The following is a 15230-nucleotide window of genomic DNA, read 5'->3' on the forward strand; positions in this document are numbered from 1 at the left end:
TGCAGAAGTCGCCAGGAATAACTTGTTGCCTTGGTAATTTCTTAGAAACTGTTGCAAGTTGTCCTATAGGGTTGAGCTTTCATATATAAGGAAAGTTGCTAATAATAATTAATGTTGTCGTCTTTATCCTGAACCCTGCAATCTTCTTGTTTTTTTTTTAATCAGGCAAAAGCCACATTGTATTATCAAAAATACAATTAAATGAATAAAATGACTGTTGAATGTTGTGAATTTCTGAGTAGTAATATCTCGGAATGTTTAGCCTTTACAAGTTCAATTTTTAATTTCAAGAAATGTCAAGAATGATATTTGCATTCAAGTAAATATAAAAAATGCCTTAAATATATAGTTGCATTAGTATATTGAGTAACCAGTTATGAAACTTTAGGCTAGTACAATATAAAACATTTACTAACACATTTTTAAAGAATGCAAAATATCGTATATCATCATTATCGACAAAATATCATACTTATTACATCTTATGCAAAGCGAGTTACAAGTTTATTCCTATTACATAGTTGTGCCAGTGTAGTGTTAATGTGGAGTCTTGCCCAAGGACTCTTATTGGTGTAGCACTGCGTTCTGTCACCCAGACAGGGAATTGAACCCCAGTCTGCCTCATGGTAGCTCACTGGCGGGCGATGGTGTTATCCACTGCACCACACCAACCAATTTTTTTGTTTTTCAAATCAGGCAACAATCACAATTCATGATACAAAAAATGAATAAAATGACAATCAGGAACAGTGTTAAAGATCAGATTGTTGTCATTTTCTGAGTAGTAATATCTCTTAGCCTTTATAAGTAGAGTTGTATGTATGTCTGTATGCAGTATGGTGACAGTATGGTAATGATTACTCATGTCAGCTGTTAAATAATTACGCTGCTTGACAATAATTATCACTTTTTGTATTTTTTTGGTTACAATTAAAAAAAGGTATCAAATCTAAAGTATCATATCGTAGCGTAGCGATATAGAAAAAGTGCTGGTATCATCTTTACTATGTTTTGATCTCTTTATATTCTTTTAATATCTCTGTTTGGAGTTTACTGTGCCATCTGTTCCAGTGCTGCATGCAGCTCATATGTTTTGTTTGCCCAGAATTCCTCGGGGAAGCTCCCACTCAGCTCGCATCGCCTGCGTGCTTCACTCCAAATGGGCCTCAGAGATGCAGTCGTTATTGCGTTCTCATAGCACAGAGAAACACGCTGAGATTTTCAGCTCCCCGGCTGTAAACACCCCCAACCTCAGTTCTTTTACGCAGAGCTTTTCTCCAGACAGTGATTAATGGGAGCCATTGGCGATTTTCATTCAGGCAGCTAACTGCCCACTCTTTACCAGGACCAGCTTCACCGCCAGCATCGCGCTCTCTCAGTAAGATTGCACAGCCTCTGCTGATTAATTACACTTCAGCCAGTGGCTGTATTTTATCGTTTTTATGAGGATAATAAAGCAGTGTGTGACCGGGCAGAGAAGATGCGCGTTATTGACCTTTTCTACCCTCTTGCTCGTTTACAGCTACAGCACTTTGATTAGAGTTGATTGACACAGATCAGGCCTAACAGTATGACCACTTCCATGTTTCCACACCCATTATTACATTTCTTCAGCTCCACTGAGTATATAGGAGCTGAAAGAATATGGAGAGGGTTTGCCCTATAGTTGTCCTATATTGCTTGTTTTTGATTTAAATAATCAGTATTTTTATCTTAATAAATATTTAGCATGATCAATATGCTGTCCATTTTTACTTTATAATCTTTTGCTATGTTTTACTTTATAATATTTGCTATGTTTACTTTGAGATAGGATCCAAGGCCTCTTCTTGGAGTTGGTATGAAAACAGTTTATTAATCAGTATTTCGTGGAACAATTTGAGATAATTATGGGTTTCACGGTAGGGTTCAGACTGTGGTTTAGACTGTGGTTTAGACTGTGGTTTAGACTGTGGTTTAGACTGCGGTTTAGACTGCGGTTTAGACTGCGGTTTAGACTGTGGAGGCTGAGATATGCTGGCTGAGACCAAGGAAATTTCTGGTAAAAATTTTGCATTTTCCTTTATTTTTCATTATCCATTGGATGAATGTTTTCGTCCATTAATTTCCTTTTCTAAAAGCTCAATGACAAAAAGCAGCATATATGTAGCTGTGGCAACACTGTTTTCTCAATTCTTCTTCAAGTACATGGCAGACAGGTTGTGTGTATTTTCTAGCTCCTTTTGTAAATCACAAAACGTGTACAGCATTTGTGCAAGTGTGCACATTTTAAAGGTACACTTATAATTTAATATGCATGCAAATTTTACAAACTCTTCTTGTCATCCTTACTTAATTACATATAGATTTCTATGTGCATGCTGGTTTTGTGGTCTAAATTGTTAAAAGCACAAATAAATAAGCGTTAACCAAAGTTTTACCAATCAAGAGGTAGAACTGGACAGTAATTTGCCAGAAAATGTGCCTTGTGTATATTTTGTTTATTTTGGGATTTACGTGTAGCACAGTCACATAAAGGCCTATTTAGAAAAAATATATATTTATCACAGTTTAAAAAAGAACTACAGTCTGTAATTACAGAGCTAGACTTTGTTCCTATTTGTGAAGTGGAGCTGAAAATATAAATGGATAATAAGTGTATAATGTTATGCTTGATCTATATCATTTTCATGTTGTAGAGCATAGGTTGCAGTACATGTGTCAGCTTTCGTTTATACCATGCTATGTAAATAATATCTAATCTAATATTGTCGAGCTGCTTCTACTATGCTGCTACCCATAAATAAATAAGAATCAGCTCCACCATATCTCCTCAGTGAGGGGTCTCCCATTAGCATTGCTTCTAATTTAAAGCCCCTTTGAAAGAACAGTGGTTGATGGGATGAACTCAGACCACTCTCTGCGGCACGATGACTGAATCTTGATTTAATCATCTTCCTGCGAGCAGAGGTGCGCTTCAGGAAGGGAGACGTGAATTAATTACCGCTGGTGGTGAATTCAGTCATCTGCCTGCAGCAGATGCCACGCTCCTGCTCTTAGAACTGGTTACAATCTGTGCAAGCCAATTTTCTCCTCTCAATATGCCACTGTCTATCTGATGCGTCCTGTGCAGAGGCTAAATAAATCTCCCTGCGTTTAAAATTAGCCGCGTAGCAAGCTGAGATAGAGTGGCGACTGAAAAAATAGTAAAAAGCGGTACTATTAGTCATATATAAACAAAAACAGGAAGGAAGCACCAGAAGCACCAGATTCCTCAGTGCTCACATTGCACAGAACTTCACCTGAACCCTCAACACCGACTCCATAACCAAGAAAGCCCGTCATCCACCTTCCATCCTCAGCAGAGGGACTGTAGAAAGCATCACAAGCACCTGCATTACTGTCTGGTTTGGGAACTGCATCATCTTGGATCGCTAAACCACCCTACAGTGGATAGTGAGGAAAGCTAAAAAGATCATCTGAGTCCTTATTAACTTAACCTTTTAATAAACCGCGATAATGGAACTGTGGTATAATCGCAATACTACACTCAGGGTTTGTGCTATAACGTGTAATGTTGGCACTGCTGTGCTGATCTATGGTACTCGAGAGTGACAAACAAATGAACATCGGAATTTCTCTCCCCTCTATTACCGACCTCTACACCATCAACCTACCCATCCCTTGCGCTGACTCTTCGCTCTGATGTTGTCCGGCAGAAGATACCGGAGCATCCGAGCCTCCACTTCCAGACTCTGCAAGAGATTCTTCCACCAGGCAGTCAGACTCCTCAACACACAGAGCCTCCACTACCAGATTCTGCAACAGGTTCTTCCACCAGGCAGTCAGACTTCTCAACACAAAGACTGTACTGAACCCACCCCTTACTCTACAAACATACACACACAATCAACAATCAAGACATGCTTCTAACTCTGTATACTGAGCTGTATATTTTCTACCTCAGTAACTATGTATGGCATATATTTTGTTACAGTTTATTACATATCTCCTCACCATGCACATTTAGACTGTACTGTGTCAGACTGTGTCGGTACTGCACTGTCCTGGCTGTTTAACTGTCTCATGTCTGCTGTATTTATTGTATTTATTTAAGTTTTTTAGCTCTATGTTGCACAAGGTGTTGCATGTATTGTTGTGGTTATTGTACTGGTTCTGGAGGAGCCTAATTTCATTGCACTGTGTATGTACCCAGATGGAATGGCAATAAAAACCACTTGACTTTTGACTTGACTTAACCTTTTTTCGTAAAATCTTTTCATTAAAACACTGATTAAAGGTCTGATTAATGTTTTGCAAGATCTGCATTCACCCTCTTTTTCTGCTGGCTGTGTTCCTGACAGGTGATGTTCACTGAAGAGGATGTAAAGTTCTACCTGGCTGAGCTGGCTTTAGCTCTGGATCATCTTCACAGCTTGGGCATCATCTACCGTGACCTCAAACCTGAAAAGTGAGTAAAACTGTGTGAGTGAAACTCAGTCAGGAACATTCTGTCAGGAGGTTGACTTTACTTGCTTTTGCACTGATGTTAAAGGAGAACTTTTGTTGAATATCTTGCCTCCGTTTTCCCCCTGAATTGGATAGGGACATAGCATTACTCATGCAAAGAAATCTCTATTTTTACTGCATTAACAAAAAGCTTCAAGTAGCTCCACACTTCATTGGTAGGACTTTCTGACTGAAAATCTTCGTAGATATGGGTTCTGTAGAATATATATGTAATGTAGTTTGCATATCCTTTAATTAGTGCAATCAGTCCACATACTGGTAGCCTAGCAACGATGCAGCGCCTACAAGCCAAATAGTGCAGCTAAAAACAGAGCAGCAGTGGAACTATTTTAACTCACAGAGAGTTTATAACCAAACGATCATATTTTCTCATTCTCTTTAACTTAAAATCTTTTAATACACAGTTATAATAGAACTGTGGTATAATCACAATAAAATACTTGAGGTTTGTGCTATAGCGTGTAATATTGGCACTGCTGTGCTGATCTACGGCACTCGGAAGTGACCATAATCTCGTTTATTATTGCTTAAGTGCAAAATATAAATATGCAAACTGGCATGACTACACTTGGAGAAAATGGGATTTAAATGTGGATTTAAGTTGTTTTTCTTTCTTTTTTTTGTGCTGATAGATTGTTTTAACCCCAAACTCTCCAAATGCTGCCCTATGAAATATTTTGGTTTATATGCGCAGCCTCAGCATCATTCCAGTTCAGCTGAGGTGATAGAACCACTCAGATAGCTCTACCTGACTTTGAGCGAAATATATAAAATATAAAATATATCCAGGTGCTGTGGTGCGATTAACTCAGCAGCTGTGTTGAACTGGATTTAGAATCACTGTCAGGGCTTTTTTTCACTCACAGACTGAAACCTGCACCTTCTGCTCTGCGAGACAGTAACACTGAAAACACGGTTTTCTCCTTTTCAGCTGAGCTCTGCAGATTGCTCTAACAATAGCACAACGCCAGCCTGCCTCGTATTCTGAATTGGCTCTCGAGAGGATCAGTAACAGATAATGAAGTGCTGCTCATGGAGAGCGTGAGGGCGGAGTCCTTTGCCCTTGCCGGTTTTCCCTGAAGGAGAACGATGGAGGCATGAGGAAGCACGAGTGTTGAGCTTGGGGAAGAGCCGAGCTCTGGTGTTTTGTGAATGATAAATGACGTGTAGGTAAAGGCCGCCTCTAGGACACCATGCTACTTCAAACACATCTTCAATCATATCAGCCCCCTAGAGTTTTGGACGAACTACTGCAATAAGTAGAGTAGGGCTGGGCGATATGGCCCTAAAATAATATCACAATATTTAATGGTATTTTCGCGATAACGATACACTACTGCAACAAAAGTACATTTTTTGTTAATAACTTTTAATTTGCACTTTGGGGAGAAGGTGATTACAGCAGTAAAGAGAAAAAAATTATAACATAGAGAAGTAGAAAAATAAAAATAGAAAAATGATAAGACTAATAACTGAAGACCAGTTTCTTATACAAAATTACATTTTTAATTTTATTATTGCATACGATATGATATGGCACACCTCTAAAAAAAATACAAGAATTTTATCAGATTTGTAACATATATCTCCATATATCCAGGATTTAAGTAAAATAAATGATACTGGACTACTTTGAGTTTGTTAATGGTGTAAAAATAGTGATTTCTTTGCATGGGCAACACTATGCCCCTATCACTAGGATTGTAAGCCTGTTGGGAGCCTAGACTAACAGCAAAGTTAGAATAGGACTTTCAGAGCAGATAAGCATACTGTATAAACCTATTTCCACTATTTCAAATCCTGGTGTGAGCTAGAGGGATATAAGGCCCTCAGCATTGAATTGTGTAGCAGTGGAATTGTGTTCTCTGGGACAATGGCTTTCATTTCTTCAAATATTTTTGAGTTGGGGATGAGGTGGGGGGATGATGATGATCATCCAACATTCTGAGCTCACTACCACACTTCTAATCTCACAAAATCTAGTAATAAGCTTCCTCTGGAGAGTATCCATCAGAAGCAGGATAAAATCTTTTGAGATTAATTGGAAGGCACAGCCACTTCGCCAAGGTCTGGAAGAAGACCCAAACTGTCATGCTGAGCTGAGAGGAAATTGGTTTGGATGATTCCCTTGAAACACTAGTCGCTGTCCAGAGTCAGGAGAGATTTACACTGCCATGGACAAAGCTCCTGTCCAAGAAAAAAGGCCTTTCTCTGAAATGGACACCTTCAAGCTTGGCCAAAGTTCTGGAGAAAAGTTTTGTAGTCAGCTGGAACAAAGATCTTATATAACTGAAAGTATTGAAAGACCTACTCACTTTTTTTTTATACTCTTTCTTCTGAAATCAGCTGTCCAGAGAAGGATTTCTGCTACATTTTGATGCATTGCTGCGAGGAATAGTAATAGTAATAGTAATAGTAATAGTAGTAGTTTCATACATAAAATTCGATGAGACTTTTTTTTTTCTGGACTGGCTGTAGAAACTTTTGACTGGGATTCCTCTTATCTTGTTTTCAGTCAATTGAGATACTTAAGTCAGTTGACAACTACGTAGTACGGAAAGCGTCTGATCTGATATGAGGTCAAAGGGTCAACATTTAAAAAAATTAAGTGTCATGGTGCATGGTCCAATTAAAATGTTCTACCAGGATTTTGTATTGCTACCAGAACCAGAATATTGATGATGCATCTCGGAAGCGTACAACATGTACAACATATCAGTTATATTGTTTGCATATTTTGAGTTTGTGTTGAATTAAAAAAAAAACAAGAAGTAAAATGTGTGCACCAAATTCTGGTTAATTTTTGTTAAATATTTATATAAAAAGGAAGAGACCGAGGTCATTAAAAGCCCCATATTGATATGGCATTTATGATCATATTTGTTTTATATTTAAAATATCCAACCATGCCCATTGATCATGTCTGTTTTTATATTTTGCTCAGCACTGCTAATACTGTAGATTGTTTAGCGTCTGGGTATGGAATTGACAGTTAACATTTTAATGTATTTCTGTTTTTAAGCATTCTTCTTGATGAAGATGGTCATATAAAGATCACTGGTGAGCTAAATTCTTATTTATTTTTTTTTTTTTTTTTGTCTGATGCTTGTCTGGGCTAACAGTTTGATGTGGTGACCTCTGTAATATCTCTCCTGCTTTTCTCACAGATTTTGGCCTGAGTAAAGAAGCGATAGACCACGACAAGCGTGCATACTCTTTCTGCGGGACCATCGAGTACATGGCCCCTGAGGTGGTGAACAGGAGAGGGCACACACAGAGCGCTGACTGGTGGTCGTTTGGAGTCTTAATGGTGAGAGTCTTTGGGGTTTGGGAAAAAAGTATTAAGACCACCAAAAAGAGCTGTAGACTGTATGTGGATTCACTGTATGCGCTGGATAAACTTGGAAATATTGGATATTTTAGTAGTGTCCAATTCTATGATGGTTAATACCCTTATTAAAAAGATATATTGATTTTTTTTTATTTCCTTTTTTATGGATGGATGGATGGATGGATTGATGGATACTTTATTGATCTCGAAGGAAATTTAGCAGCCAGTAGCAGTTACACAACACAGTAGAAACACACAATAAGTATAGTACAATAAGAGAGCACAGTGAGGGATATAAGACTCTAAACTATACAATTCTAAACTGAGACTTACAAATATATGCATAAATATATAAATACAAAAGATGTGTGGAAGTAATCAGTCGTAGATATGAAGTAGTGCAGTAAAAAAAATAAATTAAGTATAGGAGGTATCAGCAAATATGACAATATTAAACATAAACCTGTGCAAATATTGTATTTAAGTGCAAATGTACAGGATGTACAGTAAAGTGACAAGTGTCCAGGGGTGAAAACAAGTGTCCAGGGGTGGACATTTACATTTACATTTATGATCATAAACCTCTTTCCCATTATTATACACCAGCCTACTGAAAACAGCAGTACTCTCTAAAGAGCCTCCCTTGCAGACATAATAATATTCAGACATAAACCCCAACTCGACATTTTTATTTTGAGAGAGGAGAGTGACACATGCTCTGTTGTTTGTGTGTTTTTGTTTTTTGTTTTACCAAAAAAAAAAATAGAGCCTCTGCAAAAACGGACTAGAAAACAGCCTATTGTTTTGCTCCTGGCTCTGCTGGAGTTGACTCTGCTGAAGTGAGAATTTGCCCTTTGAGATTTCTCATTTCTTACAGCTTAAACATCTTGATGACTCAGTGGCATTGCTGGACCAAGTGACATTTAGCTCAGCACTCCAGCTCCAGCAGAGCTGATAGGAACAACAGCTCTCACTTGCGACGGCAGCAGCTTTTAAGGAATTAAAGGAATTAAATGTCAGAGAGTTAAAACAGAGCTTTGGCTCCGTGCTCTGCAGGCAAATTCCCGTTTGTCCTTTTCACTCCCTGCAAAAATGAATCAAGACTGCTCTGATTGCTCACAGCGAGTAATGGTTTATGTCCGATTTCATGCTAGTCTTTCCCACGTGTGGATAATTTGATGAAGTGTGCCACTGTCGGTAAACGGCTGATGTCATTCCAATGGTTCCCCTTTTTGAGGATGGCATTGTGCAGCGACTGACTGGATAAATTTAGCAACAGCTGGCTCACCTCCATGGATCCACACAGCAGGGCACTGCCTGAAAATGTGCTCACTCACTAGCGCGCTTACTCGCTGTGAAAAATAGATTACATAACTGTAGGCACGGGGAGAGGATGCCGGCTGTGCTGCTGCTTCTTTTGCTGCTGCTGCGAGAGCTGTTGCTCTGAAATGATGCTGAGTGTATGGTGTTATTGTAATGTGCAAAAACAACGAGCCTGCCAGCTTCACAGTCTGATTCGCTTTACCGTCTCCCACACAGTTCGAAATGCTGACTGGATCTCTGCCATTTCAAGGCAAAGACCGCAAAGAGACTATGGCGCTTATTCTCAAGTAAGACTGGGTTTAAACTGCTTTTTTCACAAATAATCGGATGATATGTGGGCGGACCTGTGGTTGATATTATTCTTGTTCTTCTTCAGAGCGAAGCTTGGCATGCCACAGTTCCTAAGTTCGGAGGTGCAGAGCTTATTGCGGGCGCTCTTCAAAAGGAACCCATCCAACAGATTAGGTACAGTATCTGAAGTCTAGTCTACTGAGAACACTGTGTCAATGATGCTGCAGCGCACCATCTCTCAAAATGCTGATTCAATTCTAATTACCAGAGGCATTTTGTCTCCTTACAACCATAAAATTAAATGTGTTTTATTGAGATTTTGTGTGATGTGCAAAAGTATTCAGCCCTCTTTACACTGGATTGCACTGGATTGAACTTGTTTAATTAGTAATAGATGAGTAAACGTATCCTAAGCTTTGAGCATCCGGAGGAGCACTGTTCAGTCCATCATCCAAAAATCCAAAGGTAAAAAGTATTCTACAACTGTTACCACAAACCTACCATGACATGGCCAGGGTCCACCCAAACTCACAGATCCAGCAAGGAGACCACTGTGGTTGACCTCAGCATGCTTTTGTCCCCCTGTACTTTTTTGGGGGGCATTCTGTAAAATGTTTATTTCTTTGAAAAATGATGAAGAATACCCACTGTTGGTTCCACACAGGACCAGTCTAAACACTGTGGTCTGCATATTATTAGAGTTCAGCACATCTGTTGACCAGACATTATTTGGATGATGGATTGATCTTTCTCAGCAGATCAGTTATAGCAGCATTGCTAAGATTTTTTTTATTTTTTTTTTTATATATATATACAGACATCAGTGTCACGGCTAGTTTGAGTGTGAGCAAGAGGAATTCCGTGTAAAATACAGATTCTTCACCGTCACCAGAGCAAGCCAGACATCTCATTTGAGCAGACACGCCAGGAATGAATCTCCTTTAACGCGGAGTCCATAATCTTCCTGGTGAATGACTGCAGGCAGCCGTGTCCGGCCTGTGATGCAGCCCGTTTGTCTAAACTGTGATTGAATTTGAGAGGCGCTCTACATTATTCATGAGGCGGAGAGAAAATGCGGCAGAGGCGTCTTGCCAAGAGCAGCCAGACATGCGTCAACCTTGCATTAGCCGTCAACTCGTGCTCAGGCATCTCCTCATTCACCTGCTGCTAATACTCCACTGGGAAAGCATTAGCGCAGGAAAGCCCACATGTTAGCGTAAGCATGCTGAGCGTAATGGGCAATGGGAATCGCGATCAAAGCTCTCGCTTTAGGCGAATGAGAGGAGGCAAAGTGAGTGATAGCTCTGTAGAACAATGCTAACGTGGCTAATGGTGAGTGAAATCTGATGTCAGCTAGCAAAATAATATGGAGCAGAACATCTTTCTATCTTTCCATTGGTTGTTTTATACAGGATGGAGAATGCCTTTCAGCACTTTAAGCTTTTTAATTTGGCAGATGATGGGGATATACACAATAATTCTAATAGAATTGCTCCATATTGTGATAAACTGTACATTAAAATAGAATAAATTAGAGAGAAAAAAATAAAAGGCTTTTTCAATCCCAGTCAATCACAGTATGTACAGTTTATCTCCTAATACCACAAACTTAATTGTATTTATTGAGATTTTGATTGAGAAATGATTTTCAATCAAGTAAAAGGGAATGACGTCCAAAAGTATTCAGCCCCCCCAAAAGTATTCAACCCTCGCTGATTGGTTTATTTCATGTTATGCCCAAAACACACCCATGGTTCATAAAGAGAATTAGTACTTGCCTTTTAAAGATTTTAAACCCTTGTACTTTTCCCGTCGTTATAATAGCAAAGACACACAGATGCACTCTAAATAAAGCTTTTTTTTTCACATTGTAACATTCTAAATCAAAGCTGCAAGGATGTGAGAGAAATTGGAGCTGCATAGGATGCATTATTGCAGGACATCATTGAGACAACTCTCTTCATGCTGATGAGACATCTAGAGCATGTTGTGTTACACATGCATTACACAGTACTTTTGTATGTGTATGTGTTGCTTATATCAGCCTAAATTAATATATATATATATATATATATATATATATATATATATATATATATATATATATATATATATATATATATATATATATATATATATATATATGTGTGTATTATCTTCTTTTAGAATAGCATTGCAATCTGACACTTCCTTCTTGGTGCAGCAACTTTGCTACTTTTACTTTTGCGTTTTTAGATGATGGTTGTATATTGCTCTTGTTCAGCACTATTGGAGGATGTTGGTAATATACTGTATGCATATGCTTGGTATAAACTATAAAGCTCAGAAAAATATGAGATCACTTAAAAATGATGAGTTTCTTTGGTTTTACCAAATTGAAAACCTCTGAAATATAATCAAGAGGAAGATGGATGGTCACAAGCCATCAAACCAAACTGAACTGCTTGAATTTTTGCACCAGGAGTGAGTAGCATAAAGTTATCCAAAAGCAGTGTGTAAGACTGGTGGAGGAGAACATGCCGAGGTGCATAAGAAAAAACTGTGATTTAAAACCAGGGTTATTCCACCAAATATTGATTTTTGAACTCTTAAAACTTTATGAATATGAACTTGTTTTCTTTGGATTATTTGAGGTCTGAATGCTCTGCATCTTTTTTTTTCATTTTAGTATAAATACTGATCTTTGATCATTGTTTACATCCATAGGAGCCGGTCCTGATGGCGTGGAGGAAATCAAAAGGCATCATTTTTTCGCAACTATAGACTGGAATGTAAGTGTGCTCTTTTGACTGCTGGCTCCTGCTGTTTCAATCTAGCTGGTTGTAATTTCAGCAAACTGAAGATCTCTTTCTTACACACACACACACACACACACACACACACACACACACACACAGGTGTTACATAAACCTCTTACAAGATGACCCACTCTCAGTTAGAATTGAGAATGGTCTTTAGATTGCAAGGTGTTTTTTTACTGCATGACCGTGAACAGAAAGTTTTTTCAGCTTTTTTTTCTTCTTTTGCTTCTTTTGAAATTCCCTTTTAAACCCTTAAAACTGAAATCTGGTGTAAAATGGACTTGGGTTGTAGGTTTTTTTTTTAAATAGCCCACCTCCTTTTCCCCCAGCATTAAAAAATACAGCACTTTTAGCTGATGCTCCAAACGGGATTACAATGCTAGTGATAGGGACATAGTTACCCATGCAAATAAATCACCATTTTATATATATATACATAAATAATCTGCAGAACTATTTCTTGAAACACCTCTTTATTTGTTTGAAACTCTATATACTTACACTTATATGAACACAAGCCTTAGTCTTAGTCTCTAAGTTTGTACGTTGGATACTTTTCAGTTTGATAACATTAACCAAACGTTAGCTTGTTTCACTTGCTGTGGATCATTTCAGAATTTTTACACTTTATTTCTGTGTCTTGTTATGTAACAGAAATTGTACCGAAAAGAGATCAAACCTCCGTTTAAGCCGGCAGTGGGCAGACCAGAGGACACCTTCCATTTTGACCCTGAATTCACCTCCCGCACACCGACAGGTACCTGACACTACAGTTCACTAGTGAAATTTATACAGTTGTGCACAGCTTTGCAGTTTCATGTGTGCCAAACGTTAGCTTTTTAAAATGAACTCTAACATGCATTGATTTTATGTATGTAAGGGTTTCTTTAAACAGGGTTTGTACAACACGAAAAACCTGAAAAAATCATGAAATTTGAAAATAGCGATTTCCAGGCCTGGATAAGTTGTGGAAAAATAAAAATTGTGTCTGCAGTGCTAAAGCATTTGATATAGGTCTGGGTTGAGGATATAAGTACATATTTCAGTAAAAAAATGATCAGACATTTAGAAACTCTTAATTTTGCTCAGTAGCTTCATATGAACCTGTTCATTTTAGACTCACTTTAAGTGGGTATTCTCCTCTCCTCTAGAGATTCTCTGGTTTGGCATCGCTAGTTCTCGTATGCGTATGTTCTGCCATGTTCTTGTGATAAACTAGTTTTTTTAGAGAGCAGCGAGGTGAGTCAGTGATTTCCCACAGTGAATAATCATGTACTTCATGACCCCGTCTCTTTGACAACTGAAGAACTTGCGATTACAGCAGAACCAGTCGTGTAGATTGAACAGCACAATGACTGACCACTCAAAAAGCCGTGTATTGTGAACCTGGCATTACTTGTAATTTACTCTGACGTAACAGTCTGGCCCCGACGAGCCCCAATAACAGGAGAACACCACTCAGCTTTCAGTACAAAAGCCAGCAGCCAGTTCAGACAGAGCCTTCAGGCCTGATCCGTACAGTGAGAATGACCTTCTACAAAGTCAATTCATACCACTCACAACAAATCAATTGTGAGTTTCCATCCATAGAGAGTCTGTGTCCTGGTTGCCTTTCTAAGTGTGTATGTCTGTGTGAAATGCTGTGTGCTCTGCCCTCAGACTCACCCGGCGTTCCTCCCAGTGCTAATGCCCATCAGCTTTTCAGAGGCTTCAGCTTTGTGGCCACTAACCTGAGGCCAGAGCAGTCGATAACGGATACCAGGCAGAACTCAGTCAACCCCATAGTGCAGGTGAGCTTCAATATGTTCACTACCACACTCTGACTAAAGTAAGCATACATTCTAATGTTGGGAAAAGTATATGCACTTTTTAATTTGACTGAAAATGGATGATCACAAGCCATCGAACCAAGCTGAACTGCTTAATTTTTGCAGCAGGAGTAAAGCAGCATAAAGTTATCCAAAAGCAGTGTGCAAGACTGGTGGAGGAGAACATGATGCCAAGATGCATAAAAAAACTGTGATTAAAAATCAGGGTTATTCCACCAAATATTGATTTCTGAACTCCTAAAACTTTATGATAATAAACTTATGAATGTTTTCTTTACATTATTTGAGGTCTGAAAGCTCTGAATCTATCATTTGTTATTTCAGACATTCCTCATTTTTGCAAATAAATGCTTTGAATAGCAATATTTTTTTAGATTTTTGAGATTTAAGAGAAATGTTGTCTGTAGTTTATAGAATAAAAAAACAATGTTCATTTTAGCAAAATCAGAGAAACTGATTCAGAAAATGAAGTAATTTCTTATTTTTTTCCAGAGCTGTATATTATTATTATTTTTTTATATATAAATATACATTTTTTAATCAGTCCCACCTTTTTTTCACAGTTTTAATCTGTGGAGCCACTGTGTTTTCACAAGTCTGACCTTGGGCTGGCATTGCAGAGGCAGACTGTTCAGACCTTATTCCTCGGAGGCTCACCTGTGCGTGCCTCAAAAAATAGTAAGAGAAAGACAGGAGAAGCCTGGGGAGGAAAAAACAGACTCCTATTGCATAAGCTGATCTGATTCTGCCAAACGTATCCTTCCTACTCCACTGAAAAATCCACTGAAGAGTCTAGGTGGAGTGAAGGCTATTGATTTGGGAGAACACGCGGGTCTCAGGATGACTGACGGAGCCAGATGTTCAGATTTTCAGATGTTCAGACTGAACAGCTGACGCTGTGCTTAGATCATCTGTACTCTTTTATTGAGCACACACAACACCAGGCAGTTAAACCCCAGCCACAAATCCATATCGATTTTTAAACTCGTTAAAGTGCCTACATACAGCTGCGCGCTCTGTACATTTATTTGTTCCTTTCCTCCAGAGAAAGGCTATTTTAGTGCAGGCAGGAGTTTCTCCATACTGCGCCTCAGTGTGAAGTCAAGTATGTGGATCGAACTGAATGTTTATAAGAAAGAAACTGCT

The 15230-nt window shown here is 38.6% G+C and overlaps 1 protein-coding gene across 1 annotated transcript in view; it reads left to right on the plus strand.

Moving 5' to 3' along the window:
- The window catches only part of rps6ka2 (ribosomal protein S6 kinase, polypeptide 2), a 48052-nt gene that overhangs the window by 18823 nt on the left and 13999 nt on the right, over positions 1–15230 (plus strand). The window contains exons 6-13 of the mRNA XM_022685206.2: positions 4344–4450; positions 7532–7569; positions 7677–7819; positions 9380–9450; positions 9540–9628; positions 12161–12225; positions 12910–13012; positions 13915–14045. Of these exons, the coding sequence (XP_022540927.2) occupies positions 4344–4450; positions 7532–7569; positions 7677–7819; positions 9380–9450; positions 9540–9628; positions 12161–12225; positions 12910–13012; positions 13915–14045 (747 nt within the window). The remainder of the gene's footprint in view (positions 1–4343; positions 4451–7531; positions 7570–7676; positions 7820–9379; positions 9451–9539; positions 9629–12160; positions 12226–12909; positions 13013–13914; positions 14046–15230) is intronic.

Source organism: Astyanax mexicanus, chromosome 7 (genome assembly GCF_023375975.1).
Source record: "Astyanax mexicanus isolate ESR-SI-001 chromosome 7, AstMex3_surface, whole genome shotgun sequence".
NCBI classification, from domain to species: Eukaryota; Metazoa; Chordata; class Actinopteri; order Characiformes; family Acestrorhamphidae; genus Astyanax; species Astyanax mexicanus.